This window comes from Melospiza melodia, chromosome 5 (assembly GCF_035770615.1).
Source record: "Melospiza melodia melodia isolate bMelMel2 chromosome 5, bMelMel2.pri, whole genome shotgun sequence".
Taxonomy (NCBI): domain Eukaryota; kingdom Metazoa; phylum Chordata; class Aves; order Passeriformes; family Passerellidae; genus Melospiza; species Melospiza melodia.
In genome coordinates, this window is record NC_086198.1 from 9579883 (window position 1) to 9602127 (window position 22245).

At 35.2% G+C, this 22245-nt stretch overlaps 1 protein-coding gene across 1 annotated transcript; it reads right to left on the reverse strand.

The window, feature by feature from the left end:
- Positions 1-63: 63 nt before the first annotated feature.
- On the reverse strand, positions 64-21465 carry ANXA10 (annexin A10). Its single transcript, XM_063157989.1, has 12 exons — positions 21354-21465; positions 15779-15860; positions 13806-13900; positions 9710-9823; positions 7474-7564; positions 7019-7098; positions 4456-4509; positions 4233-4326; positions 2765-2860; positions 2066-2124; positions 993-1115; positions 64-207 (listed from the first exon to the last, which is right to left on the reverse strand). Exons 1-12 carry the CDS (start codon positions 21369-21371, stop codon positions 139-141), a joined length of 975 nt encoding a protein of 324 aa, XP_063014059.1. The 5' UTR covers positions 21372-21465; the 3' UTR covers positions 64-138.
- Between the last annotated feature and the right edge of the window lie 780 nt (positions 21466-22245).

Here is a 22245-nt window from a genome sequence, read left to right on the forward strand (position 1 = left end):
AGATTTAATATTAGCAAATGTACATTACTAATTTTGCTGTTTTGTTATATGAAATAGGGATCTCTTAGAGTTAGTGCATTGCATATAACTTCAATTTCTATTTAAAATAGGTTTCCACAGCCTTCAGAGTGCATCTTCTTAATAATCTTCTGTATCACCAGCACAGATGGCAAGTAAAGCACTCTCATAATGGCCTGAAGCAAAATGCTGCAAAGAAAAAAAAAATCAACATTTTGGTGACTATACATTTTCTGAAAATTTTTTTTTTGGTGTGTGACAAGAACTAGACTATTATGAGGTTTTGTAAAACATTACATTGTTTTCATAAGAATTCTAGGCTGAGATTTTTTAAAAATTTCACTTGCCATGGCCTTTGGTTGCTTGGGCACCTAGAAACCATCTATCTTTGAAAGGCTGGATCAAATTTGTTTATTAATTCTCAAGTTCAATACCAAAAATTCATGACCAATTTCATAAAGTTGCTGCACATCTTGCAGTTGGATTACAGTGACATAAAAATGTAGTGTCTTAGCAAGAGACTTTTTTTACAATTAAACACATTCAAAGTTTTTTTTTTAAGACCAGGAGTACAAGAGGAGCAGGGTTTGTGAAGCATCTGGATACCTAAGCACAAGGATAAAACCAGATATGTACTTCAGTTTTGCACAAAAGTGGTACCAGCCTAGCCCTACAGATCAACATGAGATAAGATGTTCTCAATCAGTGTAGAAACCATTCAGACAAGCTCATGTTCAGCACACACTGTCATGCCCTGTTTATAAACACATCTTGCATTGGAGAGGGATAAAGTCAGAGAGTGAGTTGAGAATTAATTTCGCACTTACTCAAATCAAACTGAGGCACTGAAAATGTGCTATTGTTTTTATGCTTTGCTTTCTTGCTTGTTTTGTTTTAAAGCAAATGGCTAAACAGAGTGGTACAGTTTGTGTGCTGGCAGTGCTGAATATATACAGAAGTTTGTAAAAGCTTACTTTAATGTCATGGAAGAGTGATTTCCCATATCTCTCTTTGTATCGCTGGCGTATGTTCATCAAGTCTATCTCACTCCTGGCAATGAGAATCCTAATAACTGTTTTATTGTGAAACCCAAAGTCCTAAAATGAAAAAAGAAAATGAGAGAAGAAAATACCCATAAAGATATCCTAGATGTTAAAAGAGTCTAAGGGTTTTATTCTACTGAGTTTTCATGTACTCAAATAATAGAATTCGTGTAACTGAGTAACAAGGGGTCCTTCTATGCCACTGGTTTATCCATGTACTGAAACTTTAAAAAAAGGAAAATATGACAAACTTTTGTCGCTATTCCTAGGAATTCAGTTTTTGAGTAGCAGTTGACTGTTGTGGCAGTGTCCACTCAAACTATTATGAGGCCAGTAATAAATTTCACAAAAACTGCTGCCTCATGTGAATGCTGTGAGATTTTTAACCATAGCTTTAGAATTTATATTGATTTTGTTCAGATGTGTTTTATTTTAACTGTTTCTAAAAAAATTTTCATAGTATAATTCTGTGAGGAATGGGGACATCTAGTGGCAATAAAACGTCAAAAGAAGTTAGCACTTAAACAAAAAATAAAAGAATCTGCATGAAGTCCTCCAAAGAAATATAAGCATTTGTCTTCATGTAACATTAATTTATTATTTAAGTTTTAGCCATACTTATTAAATCTCTACAGACAAAAATTATACAGTAAGAATAATGCACATTGAGTTCTGCACAGCAGGGGGAGTTTCCATGCAAAGAAAAAAAGTCTTCAATTAAAAAAAATTGACAGTTACCAGACAGATAATTTTTAAGGTGTCTAAATACTTAAACTTGTACTTCTACTGCTTAGGCACTTCTGCTGCTTAGTTGGTTAGGCACCACTGCTTTGAAATTTATGTAGGTACAGTTTTAAAACACACAGTCACACCTTAATGATTGAAGAGACTGTTTTGTAAGTACTGGTTTTAGAATAATCAATCAAATAAAGAAACAAAAACAACAAAATAAGGGAATCTTATGATCTTATGTTTAGGAAATGTGAGGTAGAATGACTACTTACATGAATTGCATTATAAAGCCTGTAAGCAAAGTAGGACGGCTTGTCACGAATGCAGAGAACTAGGAGGGAAGAATTGCAACAGGTAAACAGAAGATTATTATAAAATACTTTCTTTAGGCTTTGGGCTCCTTGAAATGAAAATCTGGGTAGTGCTGTCCATGCCTCAGGTTAAAATTAAGCTACCAATATTCACTAATACAACCATATTTATAATATTGAAAGTTTGGTGGTAGATCTTCATTGCTGTTGCTTCAAAAGGCCTATTAAATATCAGTGAATATACTCACATGTTCTATTTGTAGGAATATTTCTATCCTTACTCTATAAATGAAAGATAAACGTACATAAAGCTTGAAACTAGTTTATATACCACCAAAGTCCTGAAAACATAGCTGGTTATTTAATATATGTACAATCATTTGCAAATGCAGTTATCACAGAAAATTTATTATCAAATAAAGTACATACTAGTTGTGCTCAGTCAGAAGCTAGTGCTCCATAGATACATTTTTAGATTTACACTAACAGGGGAAAGTAGTTAAAATATTCTTTTCTAATTTTCTCTGAAAATTTAATTGCATAATATAGGAGATTAAAGTGGATAAAATATCAGAAAAATAGTATTCTTAATGCACAAGAGATAATATACTAGAGTTTATGAAGAGATTGCTGCTAGTAAAAACAATACCTTTACATTACCTATTGCAACCAGTAATTCTTGAAAGTATCCATCGTAACATTCATTAATGGCGTCTACTATGTCCTGCCCAGAGATATTTTGGAACTCCTGGAAAACTTGGGGGGGAGGGGTGGAAAAAAGATCTTGTTTTATTCTCGCTCATTAATAATGATCAACTTGCATTTTATGTTTTTTTTTTTTCCTTGCTTCTCCCCAGTACTATAACTACTGAGTTTATTTTTTACCTTTATTATTCTCAGTGTTTCATTATGTTTATATTGCCCAGGTCAGGCAACCTAAATGAGTAGCTTGAAACTTGGCTTCTAGGACATTCCCCGTTGGATTCTTCAGCCTGGAGTATAAAATGAGTGCATGCCACATATCTAGCAACACCTGTTTCTGACACTGGTAAGAACCTCCTGCTAATAAGGCGCTTCCTTGCTTGGTTTGGCTGCAGCTGGCAAGGCTGGTGGATGGTGGCAGGAGCCAGGAGTGGCACGACGTGCACGCTCGCTGCAAGGTGCAGGTACGCACACACGCAAATAACCAGGCTGCGCTTTCTCCAGTAGGGAAGGAGGAAAATTCCTCTTCTGCAGGCTACAGAACTTATGGAGCACTGCAGTACAGGCAGGGCCCTCAGATCTCAGCAAGAGAGCAGAGCATAGTAGAGCAGGTGTGTTAATCCTGTCATCATCACCTAAATGAATTGGTTGATCTGTGATAGCAAAGTAGTCCTAAGCTACTGTTGGAGGCTGAAGTAAGAAATACAGCTGGCTGCACAGTGATTAACTAGTCAGCAGACAGACTGTTTTTCTACTGCAGAGCAGAAACTCAAACTTGCCACCAGGTGAAATGGGTTTATTTTCTACAATGGGAGATTTGGATAAGCTCACATAAATTTCCTGCAATCTGTAGCTATGTCTGATTTCCTATTTTTAATAAAAATGGCCCTTGTGTTTATGTGTTTATGTTCATTACCGGAGAGCAGATGTGAACACTGAAGTGCTCCTATCAAAAATTTCTATGAAACTATGAAAAGCTTCCACACATTCTAGTTTTCATATGCAAACATTTGTTGAAATGTTTTCCAGCTCTCCCTAAGTGTTTTCCCTCATAAGAGTTGCTTAAGAAAAATGGATAAAATAGTTAAGAAAAATCTCCCTCATCCTGTTTTATCCTGTGTAGACTCAGTGCAGCTGTAACATTTGCCTTTCTGTGGTCATGCATTCTTCTCTGGGTTATTAGGCATCCTGATGCCTGTCTGTTCTGTCTACAGCTGTCAGTAGTCATCAGGCAAAGTTCAGTTTAGCATTACTTCCAAATTCCCATTCTCATCAGTGCAAGTCTGAGAGCTGCAACAGTTCACATTTGCTTTCAGGCTAATGTCCTGCTACACACTGACTGTCTTGGTATGCAAAGCATGGCTTTCTCAGCAAGTCACATTTTTCCTTTACACTCTGTATTCAAACAGCTGAACTGCTGGATTACCCATCCACAACTGCTGCTGACTCCTGTTGCAGAGAATCATTTGCAGCATGTTTTTGTGTTCGCCTGTCTTCTGCTGGCATGCTTCCCATAGAATCTAATAGATCAGAAAAATGGAAAAAAACAAAAAAAGCAAAATGTTTAAAATAAATTCTTAATGACTTTTCAGTATTTGTTTTCTGGTTTTTTTTTAATGTTTGAGAACATCACATCTGAGCATATTTACCATTGCATCCTGAGCAGCTGTAGAAGGGTCTGCATATCCTTCCATCCTTGTTCCCTGAGGGAAAAGAGAGATACATATTCAAAAGTTAAATCCTAAACCACTGTAGGAATGAAGTTCTCTGTGTATGAAGCTGTGTTGAATTTCTTGAGGTAACATATCCCATTTTTAGTCCTGTTTTAAATCTTTTACCTGACCACCACAATCCCACCACCATTTTCAGAATTATGGATGTTATATTGTTTACTCTAATATGCAACTCTGAGGGGAAAATAAGGATAGGAGTAACATTTGCCATACTGATTAGTTCTTATCAATACTCATATTACCAGAAAAATCTTTTCTCAATGTATTTTTCTTCCTGCACAAACCATAGAGCAAGCTCATAAAATAATAGAGATTTTTCTTGCTCATAATTGTCTAAAATTAAGATCCAGAGCTAGGAAATGGTTTGACAACTTTGATACATAAACCCCAAAAGAATATTTCTAAAATTCACATACATTCACTAGCTTTTCAGTTACACAAACCAACTAAATTCTTTAATAAACACACTATGTTCTGAATTATATAGTCAGAAAAAGAGAAGAACACGCTACTTGTGGAATTGCTTTTATAACCATAGTCATCTTGTAAAGATACAAACCAGCCTTGTCTGCAGAACTTGGAAAAATCTGGAGCTCATGTATTTTCTGCCTTAATAATATGTGCTTGAAGCAATTTTGTTTACAATTTACAGTTGTGTTACATATGAAGGGAAGGATTAAAATTAGGTATTGGCTGTCAGCTTGTAGAATGATTTATTTATAGTTCTTTTTTGTTAAAAATGTTAATTTACATGTTAATTAAATGGTGAGAATTTCACTAAGTGAAATTTCTAGTAGGATAAATTATCTGAAGTGAATTTGATGAAATGGCTGCATAAAATTACATACACAAGAAAACAAGGGAATAAAGACAGGGCAGTATACAATAAAATAACTGTACTAATACTCTACATTAATCAAATGCCCACTTTCTCCAGTAACATTTGTGTAATTATGTTTTAAATTGTAGAAAATTATCATATTTCAGTTAATACCCAAAAAAAGAGAATTAGAATAAAATCTGTTTGTTTTAGACTAGAATATTAGTTAGCCTGAATTTGAAACTCTTTTATCTCTGTTAATTTCTTTAGAAAGAACCATAACCTATATGATTAATATAATCTAATCTGCCTCAGGCTGGACATGAAAACCATAAATAAAGTACTCTAGCAATTTATTAGTTTGCATATGTGGAGCATGTTTACTTGTCTCAGTAGTTTGATTTAAAAGAAATCAAAGCAGAGGTTTTCTGCAAGAAAGCATTGAAGGATGCACTGGAAGTGTTCCATGGTTATAGAATTAGAAAGGGTATGCTTTAATGGAATATCACTGAGTTTTAATATAAGCTAATATGCAAGCATGAGTGATTTGACTAACAATCTTCATAACTGAGTCAAGTTGAAATTTCCTACAACTCTTCTTGAGTGAAATAGCAGATTTTGTTAGCCACAAAATTTCTGATTTTAGGCTTCTTTATCAACACCTAGGCTTTAAGAAAAAAATTAGGAGTAGTAATGTATAATCAGAGATTCTTTTAAATTTGGTTCATTTGACAGGTAAATATGTCCCATGGTTTTAATAATTATGAGATGTGAGGTAGCTTAAGTGAGGTTGCTCTTCATGTTTAAGCAAGGAAAAGTTTTCATTATTAGGGAGAAAACATCCAGCATGAGAAAAAAATATTTCTGTTTATAGCTTCTTGTTTTGAAATTTGTCTTTTTAACTTCAGTGAAGCCTAATGTTATTTCAAATTTGTGTAAGAAGTTTTTCCTCAGACATGCACATATTTAAAAGTACAGATACACCTTATGTATGCTGTTATCCCATGGCAGTCCTTTATTATTTGCTACTCTGGTTTACAAAAGATTCTAAAGATAATGAGCACAGTGACTGCAATGAGAATGACAAGGGTGACACCCTCTTGTATAAACTACAGACTGGTGAAACTGCATAAGTTGGTATGTAAAAGTGATCCTTCCTTCTGTGCTAGCATTTTGTGATTTAGCATATGCAATAGCACAAAGGGCATTATATTTTAAGCAGTGAACTCTTTAATTCTTTATTTATTAGTCAAATGTGAATATATCTCTATTTTCACATAATGTTTGACTGGTTTATGATGTTTTCTGATAATGGAGAAAACATATGCTTTTAAAAATGACAATCACATTTGTACATGCCAGTAGACACATTTTGAGATGAGACAGATGGAGCAAAGGGTCAGCAGGTGAATACCAATGGGAATTTATAAAATAATCTGTTTACCTTTGCTTCCATCTGATATCCAAAGTCTAAGTCAGAGTAGATTAAGGAATTCAGTTTCTCTTCATCAGCTTCCCTCCTGTTTCTTGTTTAAAAGTGCAGCCCTATTGAACTAGCTTTAATCACAGTCACCTTAAAATGTAAAACTTATCAAATACTATTGAAAATAATTATGAATATTTTGGAAATATAAGTCACAGTTCTTGTTTTTACAGTACCTGAGCAAGGTTCATGAGTGTATCTCTGAAGTGACCCGAAGTCTCAGAATCGATATCTTGTTGAAGATCAGAATTATATTCTAGGTTAAACCAAAACCATATAATCTTAAATCACAAATGAACATGCTCTGAATAGTACAAATGAAGATTATCAAATAAGGGATAAATAGGCTTACTCTATTCCAGTGTAACCTGGGCAGGTTCTACAAGGACCTGGCTGTGGGGCTGGCACATCCATCTGGCCCTGCTGGGGGCCCTCAGCCACCGTCCCCGCTGGCCTGCTCACCCCCACATTGCTTCAGCCTTTTGTATGGAGGTGTGGGAGAGGATGTGGAGAGGGAACCAGGCTCTACTGGTCTGTACTGTATTTCTGTAGTTCTGTTCCTTTGTGTGTGCTAATACCTCCAGAACACACATAGTACAACTGCTACTCTGCACTTGGTAAAACAGCTTACGCATCACGTAGGCTTCTTTCATCTGGAAGATCTCCATATTTGATCTTGAGGCTAATATGTCAATTAGACATTTTTCTTCTGTGTCTACTCCCTGTATGGAAAGAAGTAAATATGAAAAGATGTTGTGTAGTAGAAACCCCAATTTTTAGAAGAAAGCAGTGATGTCCTTATTAGAAATAACAAAATAATAGCAGTTTCTGTAGTGTACCTTTTGCATAACCTACCTGTTCAAATTAATATATTTCAAATATATTTCTAAATCTGAATTTCATCGTGTACCTTAGCAAGTGGGAAATGAAGCAAGACTAGTGTTGACAGAAACATAATAGGAATAATTTTAGAATTTTAGTAAGAATTGTTGTTTGCTGAAAGAAATCAGATGCAAAGATTGAGCATACATCCCTAGCAAGTGCTCAGGAAATCTGAAGTAGACATGAGCATAGTTATTATGTTGGTCTTCTCTCTCCTTATAATATTTTTTTAAAATATTTTATTTAGGAATGCTATAGTCTGCAATATCTAGCATAGAACTTGGTATTAAAGTAAAGCATCATGGAGTACATGCAGTGCTGCAAATCACTGTATTTTCCCAGAGTTTGAATTAATTTTATAAACTTCACTTGACATAAGATGTGGTGCATATGCTGCTTTTGACATACACGTGGATAGTGTTAATGAATATTTTGCATTTGGGATAACAGAAGAGCATTAGAACCATAGATACACATGGACTATTTTTTTACATTGGCCATATGAATCCAGGTCAAAAGAGAGTACTGTAAAAAAGTTCAAGTTTGACCCACATCTAGGAAAAAATAAACTTGGCAATTTTGTCAATAATGTTAATGAAAGACATTATTCCTTTGTTAGCAGTGATATTTCACAATCCTTTTAATGCCAACTATAATAAAGACATACCAGTACTTCTAAAAATTTATTTAAGTATCAGAAGAACAAGAAAAAACTAGTAACTTTTTTTGGTGGGGGGGGCAGAATTCTCAAAATCGGCAAGATAAATCATCTTGCCCATCTTGTAATCTCTGTCTTGCTTGTGACAGCAGACAGTAGCAAACATCCGTGGAAAGAAAAGGAAAACAATGTTGAACTCTGATATGCCTTCCTGTCTTTTAGGAGTTGGTAATTCAGGAATTTCCATAGAAGAATTATTATTTTCAATAGCCAGCAATCAGCCTGGTTTCAAAGAATATATTGAAGTCCTCTGTGAATTAAGTTATGCTTTTGGTCTTCACAATGCCCTGTAGGAATGAATGTCACCATTAAATGACCTGATATTTGAATGTTTTTTTTTCACAAGCTTCAGTTGTGTGAGGATTGCAGTCTCAGATCCAGGGAAGACAAGGAAATATTTCCTTCAAAATGGGAAATCAGTTCTGTTTCAGTGGAATTACTCTTACTTTGTTGTAGTCACACAGTCTGTGGTCATTGGGGTGGGGCTGTGGCCGGGCCTCATCCCCAGTGGGTGCAGCTGTGAGCAGCAGGTGAGCAGCACTGACAGCAATGAGCCATGGAGGGCCCAGGGCACTGACCAACCTCCAAAGGGACACACAGGTGCAATGCATCAATGAGAGGGTATAAAAGGCTGGGCTAAAGAACAGGAAGAGCAGACACTTACAGCTTCTGAAGTGGAGTGGTGGTACTGTGTATGGGCAGATGCTAGAAGCCTTCAGATGAGGTAGTGTGTTACTCTGGGTGAATGCTTAAAGCCTTCTGAACTTGTATGGTGGTACTCTGTGTATCATGGCCCTCTTGACTGTGCAGTATGTTGTGCTGCTTTGTCACAGAGTAATTTGTAAGTGTTTCTACAGAGACTTCTTCTGCTAAAGAAGTATGGGTTGTTAGAGAGGTGGTGCTTCAGTGCATGGTGCTGTGGAAATAAACTTGGTTTCTAGCATATATAAATGCTTGCAAAACCCAGCACCTTATGGTTCCCTGTATAAATCTTTATTCATTTTCTGAGTTTACCATGGGTGTTAAATGGGCTTTGTATGTTCCATGACAAAGATATTATTTATGCTGATTTTAGCACACTGATGGATAAACTTGAAATAGCACTGTATTTCTGTTGACTGGTGGTCTAAGAGATAGTATACTACTCCAGTGTACCAACTTTCAGTAGTTTATCAACCAATGAAATGTAAAAAAAAAAATAAAATCATATGTGTTCAGCACTCTAATTAATGACTGCTACTCGAAGCATTCTGAATATAAAGATTACCTTCAAGGCATGCCAAAGCTCATGGGCATCATAGGATGCAGGTGGGTACATCAAGCCAACCATAACTTCTTTAAAGTGATGAGAGAGATTCTCTTTTAGGTCTGTTATCAAATCCTTGAAAAGAAAAAGAAAGTGCACAGACAGGATTATCTCTATAGTCACACTTTGCTAAGACAGCTTAAAAAATGATAAGTAGTTTTCTGCCTAAATGATTCAGGATGAACTGTTAAAGATGAATTTTGGCAAATATTAAGTAAAATAAAAAAAATTGTTCAAGTAGTACATGCTTGTTTTACTAGTATGAGCAAGATGAGAATAGGTGCACAAGCCAGTAGACCACAATGGATTGTTGCTTTCAGTTCTTAGAACAGAGAAGAAAATGTAGATGTTTAAGTGCAATTATTACTTAGTCTTGGAAAACTGAATATCACATCAGAGCATCTGCAGCTTCCCTTAATTTATTCCCTGTGTGAATCTGAGAGGTGTAAGCACCTTTGGAAGATCAAGCTCATAAAACACAGGTGGTTTCTTTTGGTTCTTTTTAGTGTTACCATGTGAATAATTTAGGAAAAAATAATCTGTATTGCTCCTAGTACATAAAAATATCAGCTTTGGATAGCTGGAAGGTTATGTACTTCAATTCAGTTATATTTTACATTCTAAATTAGTTCACTACTTTTGATAGATGCTGGATTAATAACATGGGACCCCCTTTTTCCTCCTCATATTTCTCAGTGCTTTCTGGTCAGATAGCTAAGAAATGGATTAGAGTTTCCTCCCCATTCATAGCAGCATCTTTCACTGCAAATGCCAAAAGCTTGTTAAGTTACAACTAGTTACTGTTTTTGATTGAGGACACTTGTGCAGTCTTTTTTTTTAGTATTTTGTGTGCAGCACTAGACACCTGCAAGATGTTCTAGTCTGTCTGAATTGAAAGGCATGCCAGAAACAGTTCCCATTATATAAACTAGTGTATTTCCAGAGCTGTTTTTTTTCAGTCCAGTACTTTGATTTTAATATATTTCTGAATATAATTAATTTAATAGCTAGAGTAGCTATGAAGGAAGACATATGCATATTAAAAATTAAATTTATGATGAAGAAACATACACAGTCTTTGTTGAATGCACTTTAGATTCATTTGACAGCAACTAAATCACACATGGAGTAGAATTTAATTCATTAAGATGTTTTACTTCTGACAACATGCCTGTGGGAAAATGAATTAATAATACAAATAGATACTACTTAAAAATTACTCCTGCAATCAGAACTAAGGGAAGTATTGGAAAAAAATAAAAGACAGCTCTAAGTTGTCACTATTATAATTTCCTAATCTACATGAAATCCTCGGAGCCTAATTGTAAGAAGAAATCTTAAAACTTCTCTGTATGTCTGAATCATGCAGCTAGTTCAGGTCTTTTTAATTTTAATATTTTTCTCCTTATGTGTCTCAGTTTACATTTGTCTAATGAATGGGCAAAGTGGCTGCCATGTTGAGCAGACTGAAGTAAAGTGGGAAAGGATGGGACCAAAAGGTTTACCATAAATTGAACTGAGAAGGTTAAAACTGCTGTTGCCATGCCACATCTCTTCTCTGTCCTGTGGTGTTTGCCACTCATAAACTGGGCTTGCCTAATGGTGCATTTGTTCAATGCAATATAACCAGTGGGACAAATTGCAGCCAGGGAAGTGCGATGTGTGCTAAATTCTTTCAAAGCACAAACTGGCGCAACTCGATGTGAGATACATCACATTCTTGGCAGGGATTTTACATCACATTCTTGGTAGGGTTATTTAAGGAACTGTCAAGAGTATCACGATGAACTTCGCATCTTGCACTGTGAAGTGTACCCAGTGCCTAATGAAGTAATTTGAATTAAAATTGTGGGTGTATTGGAGTATGTTCCATGTTTTTTTAGAGTATTCTGTAGCCCATTGCTAGAATATGGAAACTGTTTTCTTGCCTTTCCCTTCTATTATTATTAATAGATTTAGACACTGATTCTTAAAAAGGACATCTGACATATTTGGCTTTTTTCTTTCTTCTAGGTCATCAGATCTGTGTATCAGATCTGTGTCCACTGCCTTTATAGCACTTCATGTTAACTCATTTGGCTGAAAGAGGTATGAATTTAAAGGTGATATGTTTTCATAGGGACTTACTGATTTTTTATATTTTTGCTCACCACTAGTCTAACTGGCTCTTCTTTTCAAAACAAATCAATAATTGTTCTCTGTGAATATGAAATAACTGCATTCCTGAAGGACAGTTCCAAGTCTTTATTGTGGTACTGTATTATTTCTAGATCATCATGTATCAGAGAGTAGAAATTAAAGACAAAAACATGATACAAAGCTTTTAAATATTTTCCCTTGTTAAAGTAATGGGACCTGTTGAAACACTGTAGAGAAAAGGTTAAAAGAAAACAGCCAGCTGCTATGGAAGGAATAGAGATGGACTGTCCAGTGGTGGAGATAAATGAACACTTGGGAAGAATGGGCTTGGGTGCTTCATGTCCCAGGCACCTCTGGGTAGCTCGATGTACTTTAGTTTGCTATAAGTAACATTAAAACTTAGGAATATTGCATGGCTTAACACTGACCTTGTATGGCTTGTATGTGTGATGGTAACCTAATAAATATCTCATAATAGAAAAACAAGGTTTAATAATTTAGGTGCTGATTTCTATCATTGCCATGGTCTCTGGAAGGTGGATAGCTGTGATTGTCAGTTATTGTTATGGTCTCTATAAAATATACTTATTCATGGCTATGTCTAAAATGTCACAATTATTGTGTGTTTCATTTTTTTTAACAGTCTAAATAAAGTCACTCATCTCCTGGAGATGAGTAACAGTACAAAATCAACCCACTACACTGATTAAATCCAGCTCTTTTTCCTCCAGTTCTAGGACAGTAAATGGGTCTTTGAGCTTATTCAGGGGTCAGTGGTTTTGAGGCTTTTTAGTGTAGAGTTGCTACACTAAAGGTTGTCTCTAGAAAACTTGACCACCCAAACATATTCTGCTGGTTAATGAACTTGAGGTGTAAAAGCATCATAAAATGTGGAGTTTTTGAATGAACCATTTCTAGTTAACCCTAATCAAGGGAGATGGCTCTGTGGTAGCATTTGTGCAAACTCATTGTTCTCACTCATGCTGATAGATTCAATGGCAGGCAGACACTGGCCTGCAAGGAATTTTCCAGTGAACCTTTGGTTTTACATGCTTCAGGAAATGAAGAAAGTTGGATTTTGTCCTAAGTGTTTGTCTGCTTTCTTTCAGGGGAAGGGCATGTCTAGTCAACTTAATCAAATAGTATCTAGTTTCACACTGTACTTTTCATGACTTTCACAAGAATTTTGCAAGGGGTGTTACTATTATTTTTGTCCTTGTATAGCTGTAGCAGCTAAGGAAAATGCAGGCACTGCAACTTTCCTAAAGTTATTTGGTTAGCAACAACAGATCTGGAAATAGAATGAGGATATATACCTCTGTGTATGTTTAAGAACTCAGATAGCAACAATTCTGTTGTTATATACAGTAAATATAGGTAAAATACAGTTTTTTAAAAATAACTTTGTCTTAAAATTTAACAGTTTTCAAAGATCATACATCTAAGCAGGTCAGATGACTATTGTGCTTAATGTACATATGGGACTATATGGAATGAGATGTGAGACTGTCAGTGCTTGAGATGTGAACATTAATGTGAGTAAGGTAAAAAGCCTATAACTCTTGTGTATGGTATTTTTCTTTGGTTACAATACTATTTTATTATTTATTCCAAAAGAGCACATAAAGGAAGAAAGTCTGTTCAGATATTTTAGATTGGTCAATAGAGAAGAATGGCCTGTAGAAGAAGGAACTTTCCCCACCCTTTTCTAACTCTGTGTGGCAGACAACACTTCTGCTGTAGAAACGACAATGTGATACCCTCGGAGGCATCAATAGTCAACGAGCAGGCTGTGTGCCAAGGTGTTGTGCCAGCCAGCTGTCTGACAGGCCTGTGGTTCCAGTGAGTGACCTGAGAGAAGGGCTGCCAGCTGCACAGGGGAGAAAGAAGCAATAAAAGCACCAAGTGTTTGTCGTACCCTGCCATACATGTCTCTGTACGCCTCGGCAATCGTGAGCCGCTGGGAGTTGCAACGCTGCGTTAGGATTTCAATCAACACATCCTTTTCACAACCTGAAAAGAAATGACTAAATTAAATTAACAAACTGGTGTTAATTATTTATATTTGTGATTTTTCTTGTTTTGTTTAAGAGCATTATGCTAATTTTTAGAAAAACTGATCAAGAGACTAATATTCTACTAATATTTGCCAACACCAGTTATGTTACTGTGCTTGTGTGTCTTGCACTTGCTGGTGTAATACCATCAAAAGGTGAAGCAGTCTGTTATTACCAGACTCATCATCATCTCTCACCAGCTCAGTGGGTTTGAAAGCATCAATAAAACAGGCTTTCAAGGATTCAGAACTAGGCCTGGTAGCAGGATTTGTGGCTGAGCCTTGGAAGTAATATTGGTGTGTTCTGTTGATATTGATTGAATTGTCATTTAAGATTTAGGGATCTGTTTTATCAGAATAATAAATTTGTTAGACCATTTATTGATAAACTCAGTTATAATTTCAGGGCAACTGTATGAAGTTTTAAAAATTATATCTTACTCCATTTAAAAAAGAGCACTTTATTGAAGGTTACCTATGATGGTTTGCTTGATAGGTAGAACTTACTAGTAAACTTCTATAATGAACCAGTATTATTGCTTAAAAAATATTATTAGCATATTCAGAAAACTATTTTTGAGTTTTGAAATTGTTTTTGCATCCAAACGGTTGGGATACTGTACTTAATGATTTCTTTTTACATTTCAGAAAATAGTTATCACTAGGAATCTTTACAGCTTCCATGGTCTCTCGAACGGTCCAGATATAGGAAATATTATAAAATATAAATATAAAATTTGTGTAGTGTCAGCAGAGGGTGACTGAACATCCTCATAAGAATGAATGCCATGTGCAGGATTAAGGGTCAGTCGGTGCCTGTAAAGTATATGGTGACTTTACCTTCTCTGAAGATGAATTATTTTTTTTTTCAATTGTCCTTTAAATGACAACTTTGTTCCATGTACTTTGACAGGAAGGTTAAAATTAAGGTTGATGTACTTGTACTTAGAGTATTAGATGAAGAATACAATCTCTATATTTTCATATATTAGCAACATCAAAATATTTCATATTTTATCAATGTTATCTTAGAAGTACTCTTTGAAGTGTAGGAAGATGCTTAAAACTTTTCATCTGTAGCCAATTTGGTCATAAAGATACTTTAGATTCCCCTTGATGAATAATGCTTATTGTGGTTCACTTGACATTAAATCTTAGTCCTCACATTTTCATTAAAGAAATTGAAAACAACATGCAAGATTTGGTCCTGCACCATCTTGTGAAAAGCCCAAGGGGTATAAAAGCTCTGAAACAGAGAACAGTTTTAAAGTGAGGAAGACATTTAAGATTTAAAAAAAAAATAAAAATCTATATCTTGACCCTCAGCAATACCAACAAAGTTCAATAGGAAAAGAAAAAAATCAGAACTGAGAAAAATCCTTTTGTGAATAAAAGATTTTTGGAACTAACACTGAAAGCAAAAACTGAGAAGGTAATGAATTCTTTAAACTTTCTACTCCATCTGTTTTTATTTCTTGTGACTGAATAAGAGACTTGGCAGACCTTGGTAACACTTAGTTGTTGAAGTTACAACTAAAATCCTTTCATTTCTTATCCCTCAATCTAGTGATGCAACACAGAATTCTGTTTTTCTTGTTTTCTTAATAAAGTGTTCATTACTGTAAGTGTTGGTATGGATTTTAGATTAATCTTGATCAACTCTTAGTTCCTGTAAATGCAAACTATTTATTTGGACATCATCAGTGTGTCTTGTGTTTCCTTGAAGACTTTGCAGATAAGCAGTAACAATTTTATGTGCTTATATTTTGCCTAATGGTTTATGAGAGCTTTCTGAAAAAGAGGAAATTCGCATTAGAATCAGTCAAGATACTCACAAATTCCCTGTAGGGCTCCTCCTAGCAACTGGGCATCCATTATAGGGTTAAAATTTGGAGCAGGAAGAATTGTTCCTTGTGTCTACAAAAGGAAAAAGCAGACTTTGAGGTGTTTAACATTTTTAACATGATATACCTAATTCTGCTGCAAACCAATAATCATAACTTTAAATTTTCTTTGCTTCATGGGGAGCAGGATGTGTGGTTTGTGATTTATGAAACAGAACTTAAGCTTGCAAGTGACCATAGGAAGACAGACTGTATTGGAGGAAGTTGCCCCTAGCATCAGTTACGCCTTAATAGGAAAAAAATGGTGGGGATTTACCTTAAAATGTAAATCCCTTTGCAAACCCATTTAAAAAGTATTATTTTATATTTCAAAGTTAATCTGGGGTATCTGTGACAGTCTTTAATATTTATTCCTCATGGTATTTCTAATTTGAAAGGACTAATGAGGAAATGATGACTGAGATCCATAGGTTGCTGACAAACCTGGTGATTTATTAAAGCAGTGATGTTACCTCACTGCCAAGTGAGATAGTTTTGAGCTTGACATGTAGAAGACAATGCAGTTTTTCTAGTTGCTTTAGAACTGATTTAATTATTGTCAGCTCATTCTCAGTGATAGTTTATTTCATGTATTTTTTCTTATTCTTTCTAAGAAATTTGTGAATAATGAAAAGAACTAATTTTAATAGAATCACAGAGCAATACAAACAGAAGAAAATAACTGAGATTGACAGATACTGAAAGAACCTAGTGAGAGAGTATTGGACTCTGACATCAGGATGACCAGTTTTGAGTCTATGGCCATTTCTGTTTTACTTCTCTAACATCTTTTGCTTCCCTAAGCTCTGGAAGGGATAGGAAAATTACCAATATGATCTCATGATTTCTCTTCTGCATGCCTTAAGATGGCTCACTACAGGGATGAACAGAAATTGCTCCTCATGGCAAAGTTAAATCTACAGAAGTGACAATTCCATTGTGGCTTTCTTGGTGATGTCAGAAGAAGTTTATGTTCACTGAATATAATTTCTCTAAATACAATGCTCTCCATCCCATCCACAGGAGTAAAACAAATTGTGACAAAGTAACAGAAATCTTCTTTTAAGTTGAGAAGAGCAGGGACACTTTTGCACTCTAATATTCTTACTATGAGAGCTTTATCCTAATTTCAGATAGTATAAATGAAAGTATTTTTATTGATTTCAGGGAGCTTTTGGTTCCTACCCTTAATGAGCAAAGACTGGGGTAGGTGGCCTACCAACTCTCAATCTAATAATTCTATAACTTTTTTCTAATAAAGAAATCAACAGTAATATTTCCAATAAAAATTATTTTAAAATAAGTAAACATTATCAAACAACCATTAGTCTCAGTGATGTGGGATTGAGTGATAAAGGAACTTGCATTATGCTCTGGCTGCTGACTTGTTCTGTGAGCACTGCAGATAAAAACAGCTGGGGTTTTTTTCCTGATTCTTTTGTCTCTGTTTCACCATGTACTTGCAGTTTGCTCCCTCACCTTGTTCCACCTAGGAACAAGCCATGGGGTCCTTTCTGAGACAACCACTGGCTAAATAAAATATGACTCAGTCCCATGACTGAGTCCAAAGTCTGAACGTATTATTTGGCTAAAGCTAGGGCAATGGAATAAATGACTATTGAGTTTCAACTGCTGGCAATAGATTTTTAACTAGTAATAGAATTCAGTTTCCTCACCCCCCACTGTTCACTGTGTGAACAGTGTTTCCACAAAACTTCATAAGAGATTGCATTCCTCTACCAATATGATTCAAATTCATTATAAAGTTCAAAGTTACAGCTAGGAGCAGGTGGATTGATGAATATTCACAAATAAAGACAAATTTTCTGAAGAAAATGGGGGAAATGTCTGTTCTGGAAATGGGGGCAATCACTGAAAGGATGTGAAAAATTGTACAATTTAATTTTGATATCTGGATTCTAGCATCCGTCACAACATATTAATCATTTTGCTGGAGCTCTCATTGCAGGATTAGGATTCAGCATGACAAAGAAAATGTCTTCAAAAAAGCATCAGAGGAAAGTAATTTCCACGAGCAATTTAGCCTTTTTGTGAGTTAGTTTAGACAAACTGCTGTATGTGAACATGGAAAAATGGTTTTCATGCTGTCTTTCCTCTGCAGCATCCTAGTGAAGGGGATATCTGTTTTTCAGGAGGAAAAAAAAATTTGCTTTTTTTCTCACTAAGTGTCAAAGCATTTTATAAAGCAAGTAAATCTCCAAAGGTGATTTGGTGATTTTTTTTTAAGTTAAGATATTTATTCCTCTCTCTAATCTCAGGATACCCTCATGTTCAAAACTGCAGATCTGCCTCTACAGAGGTAGCCCAGGTGGTCACTCTGTACATATCTCTGGCTTTGCATATGTTCTTTTAACTGTCCTGTAAGAAAGTGATTCCAAATTAAGCTGAGCAGACAGGTTTGTGTGGTGTTGGTGGAATGAACCAGAACAATGAAAAAGATTGGAAAGGGTCTGGAAAATTTATAATCATTCTGGAAAATGATACTTGGAATTTACCTTCCTTCTGTGCAAAAGCAAGAAAGTTATAGCTTTTTCTGACCAAAGTCATAAGCAGTTCAACAAAAGTATCAGTAAAAGGTGAGGCTGCTTTTATCAAATTATGATGTGCAAACTTCAGGCAATTCAGTCTTGTGATGGAAAAGCATTCTGAAGTACGAACAACCTTCTAATAATATTTGTTCAGTAAGTCATTCTGCTGATAACAAGCAATTGAAGTCAGACTCCTTTGTCTGAATATTTCCCATAGGGGAATGTCTGCTAAAATAAAATGTGTTCTTTATTAGCTAACCACATGCTATGAGCTAGCTATACTTTTGCAAAGATATAATTTGAGTGCAACTTTATTAAATAAAAATTTCATGAGTACTTTGATTTGTTTTGAGTTTATTGTATGTGTTTCATTTAATTTCTATAATATGATACAGTAGTGGAAGGGATACTTCTAAACATAGTAAATTCATTCTCCAAAGCCTTCCATCTCTCCCTGTATATGTATTCAGAGAGGTCACAGATGTTATCTTGTCTCATTTCTGAAAGTTTTGCCTGTGGTATTTATTATAAGGTGTTTTTTATATTGTGGTATTTTTTTGTGTGTAATCTCTAATAAGGATGATGCCTTGACTTGCTGAATCTGGCAGGGCTGCTGCTGTTAATAGTTTGTATATCATTGGTGATCTTGAAGGACTCCATCCTGATTGTTCACAGATAAGGTACATAATTACTGATATGGGTAGCATAAAATATAAAGAAGATCATCTTAAAGAAGAAAGCACATTTAGAAAGTAATACTTCTGAATTATTTTTATTTTTCTTATGCTTCTGAATTAATGGTATATTCAAAGTTCTGGAATTCCTTGAAAAATATCTCCAAGTTCAAAGTGTACTTCTTGCACATTTTTGGACTCTAGAATAGTGTTTAAGAAGAGTAGAGAAGCAATTAATGCTATGGTCTCACCACTCAGTCCTGTGTAAGCCCTGTTTTCTTGATTGAGGTTTGCTAGAGTGATTTTTTCTGCTATTTTGTTGCTCAGTCTCTTCAAAGGAAACTGCCACTGCTCCATGACCAAACTGCTCTTTAAATACCAGCAGCATTCAGGGGAGAATGTTTACATGCAGCTCTACCTTACATGTCTTCATTCTGTCTGGATGCCTCAGTAGGGAAGTCTGTTCCTAGGATCCAGTGATCTAGCCCATAGAAATACCCAATTTCTCTCCCTTTCCATTCCATAATGCATGGGAATTGGAATAAACAGTAAAAATTAACCTAACCTGTGAATCCATCCCAATACTTTTCAGAGAAAGCCTGGAGTCAGGTTTTTCTCCTTCCTGGGACTGCTATACTCCCCATTGTCTACAGTTGCTTCTCTGCTCTTTTGTTTCTGTGATGATGGGGGGGAAAAGGGTTTATCAGTGTACCTTGTTATGTTTAGAAGAAGAGGGAATAGAGAGTTGATATTAAAACCATTTATTCAGGAGTATTTTGATGTAATTCAGTGTATCAGAATTAGAAACTTGTGTCCCCTCTGCTCAAGTAGTTCAGTGGCCTAATATGTAGTACTTACATTATATTAAGCCTCATACCATTGCAAACATCTGCCACAGTAAAAAATTGTCTTATCTATTTGATTTTCTTTATAATGCTATCAAAATACACTGCATTGTTATTGTAAATATGATAATTGCCAATTGCAATGACTTTAAAATATTTCTTCTGTAAGTTATTTTATAAGGAAACTGCCATTAGTTTTAGAAAAAATATTATATGCAGATGCAGTGTCAATTACTTAAATGTAATAGGTTGCAGTAAATCAGGAGAAGAAGAGAAACTGTATTTCTTGTCTTCTCCAACAGAATATGATCTACTACCATTTTAAGTTATAGTATTCTTGCTGTCGTCCTTAAATTATCAGGAATAGATTACAAAATCACCGTAACTAAAAGAGGGGGGAAAAAGAAACTAAGAAGAAAGTCTCTTAAGTTTAACTGTCTTGCATCTAGTTAAGGATTCAAGATCCCAAACTGCAGAAAACTGAATATATTGCTAATCCTGATTCAATAGCAATCACTTTAGAAAAGCAAATATATGCTTTATTTAAATAATTTTATCAGAAGAAATACTTTACTGGAAAGACTGGAATAATTAGTCAATTATACTTTATATTAAAATAAGAAAGGGAAAAATATTTATTCTTTAGGAAATTCCATATTGATTTGTAAGTTTGTTGGGAATTTATGTATAAAAAGCCTTTGAAAGGAACAAATCATTATTCATGTCAGTAATAACTGAAAGAAAATCATTAGAGAACATGATGATCAGTATGCCAGGTACTGAGAGAAATTTCATATTTTGTTGTCATGAAACAGTAACTACAACAGTTTCCAGAATGAAGATTTAAAATTTCATTTTTTCTCAAAGAGCACTAGTGAAGCCATTTAATATATTGTACAGATTTTAGATAGGGAACAATCACTGATAACTCTTCCTGTGTTGTGGCTCTTGTAGAGGTAGCATTTTCTACTTTAAAATATTTTTCACGCTATGAACAAAACAAATTTTTAGAAGTGATAAAGCTATTTAGTTACTTTATGCAACTACAGGTGGTCTTGTCAAATTATAACCCCCCCCAAACAGTGGCAGAATTGAGTATCTTCTGAAAAATTCACATTTATATCTTTAATACAGTTGGGTGATAGTATGTAATTTAGCTTCTTGTTTAGCAGCTTAGTGCAAACCCACCTAAAGGACCTCACAAGGAGGCTTGCATGGCTTTTTCTTGAAAGGTCTAGAATCGTGAGACAAGAACTGATAATTCTTATTTTAGTTTTTGTTTCAGAGACTTTATATATATATACACATATGTAACACCAGGATTAGACCCAAATCACTGATAAATTATCTTCCCCTAAGATTAATTTCTAGCAGTGAAGGGAAATGGATACCAGCATGTGACAACTCAAGAGGAATGAAAAAGTTGGGAAGATTTTAGAGAACAAATAATTATACTCACGTAATCTCCACAATACATTTTGCTATGAGTCTTCAAGTTCTGTTGAGATGGAAGAGTATCTTCCCTAGACTTAAAGCAAGAGAAAATACAGTTGCTTTGGTTAAATCTTGTTCTGCTTTGGAGATTTGTGAGAAGCCATTCAATCAAACTGACACCAAGTACATTAGGCTCCAAAGTAACAATGAAGCAGAACCTTGGTACCTTGTGTCCTTGGGCTTTTTAGATATGCTGTGTGCTTAGTCATTAACCATGCATTGAATAAGTGTGATTATAATGTAAGCAAACAGAGTCATTAGCCCAACACCCTCTATTCTGCTGTGTTGATTTTAGGAATCAGAATTCAGCTAGTCATAGGATGAAGCACTCACCAAAAGGGCTTGTGTTAATGATTTACTTTTCAGATTCGATCTGGCCTAGATCCTTTTTTCATCCTTGTGCTGAAAATGCTCAGCTCGCCACTTGCTCTAGTGTCTATTTGTAGCTGGCATGCACAGGAAGATGCTTTATAGCCTTTGTAAGTCTCCCAGAGTAATTCAGGTAGGTTTAGTGGAGCTCTGTAAATGAGCATCTTTTCATGCAAGTTACAACTTGCAAAATCCTGCAGAGTTGATCAAAAATCCTGTACTGTTGCTTTATCCAAGGACTTACACAGAATCCTAACTATCCAACTGACAGTAAACTAATTCTTCATAGCTAATAGCATAGTTTTCTGCTTACTATAACTATTATTGTAATAAACCATTGCTAAAACATGAAGTTTTCTCACACACACCCCCACAAAAGGAATATAAAATAGAGGAACATAAAAATAGAGGTGCCAAATCAGTCTGTATCCTCTCCTGCAACTTGAATGGAAGGCATGGGCTACTGTTACGCTGATTTGAGTCCACTT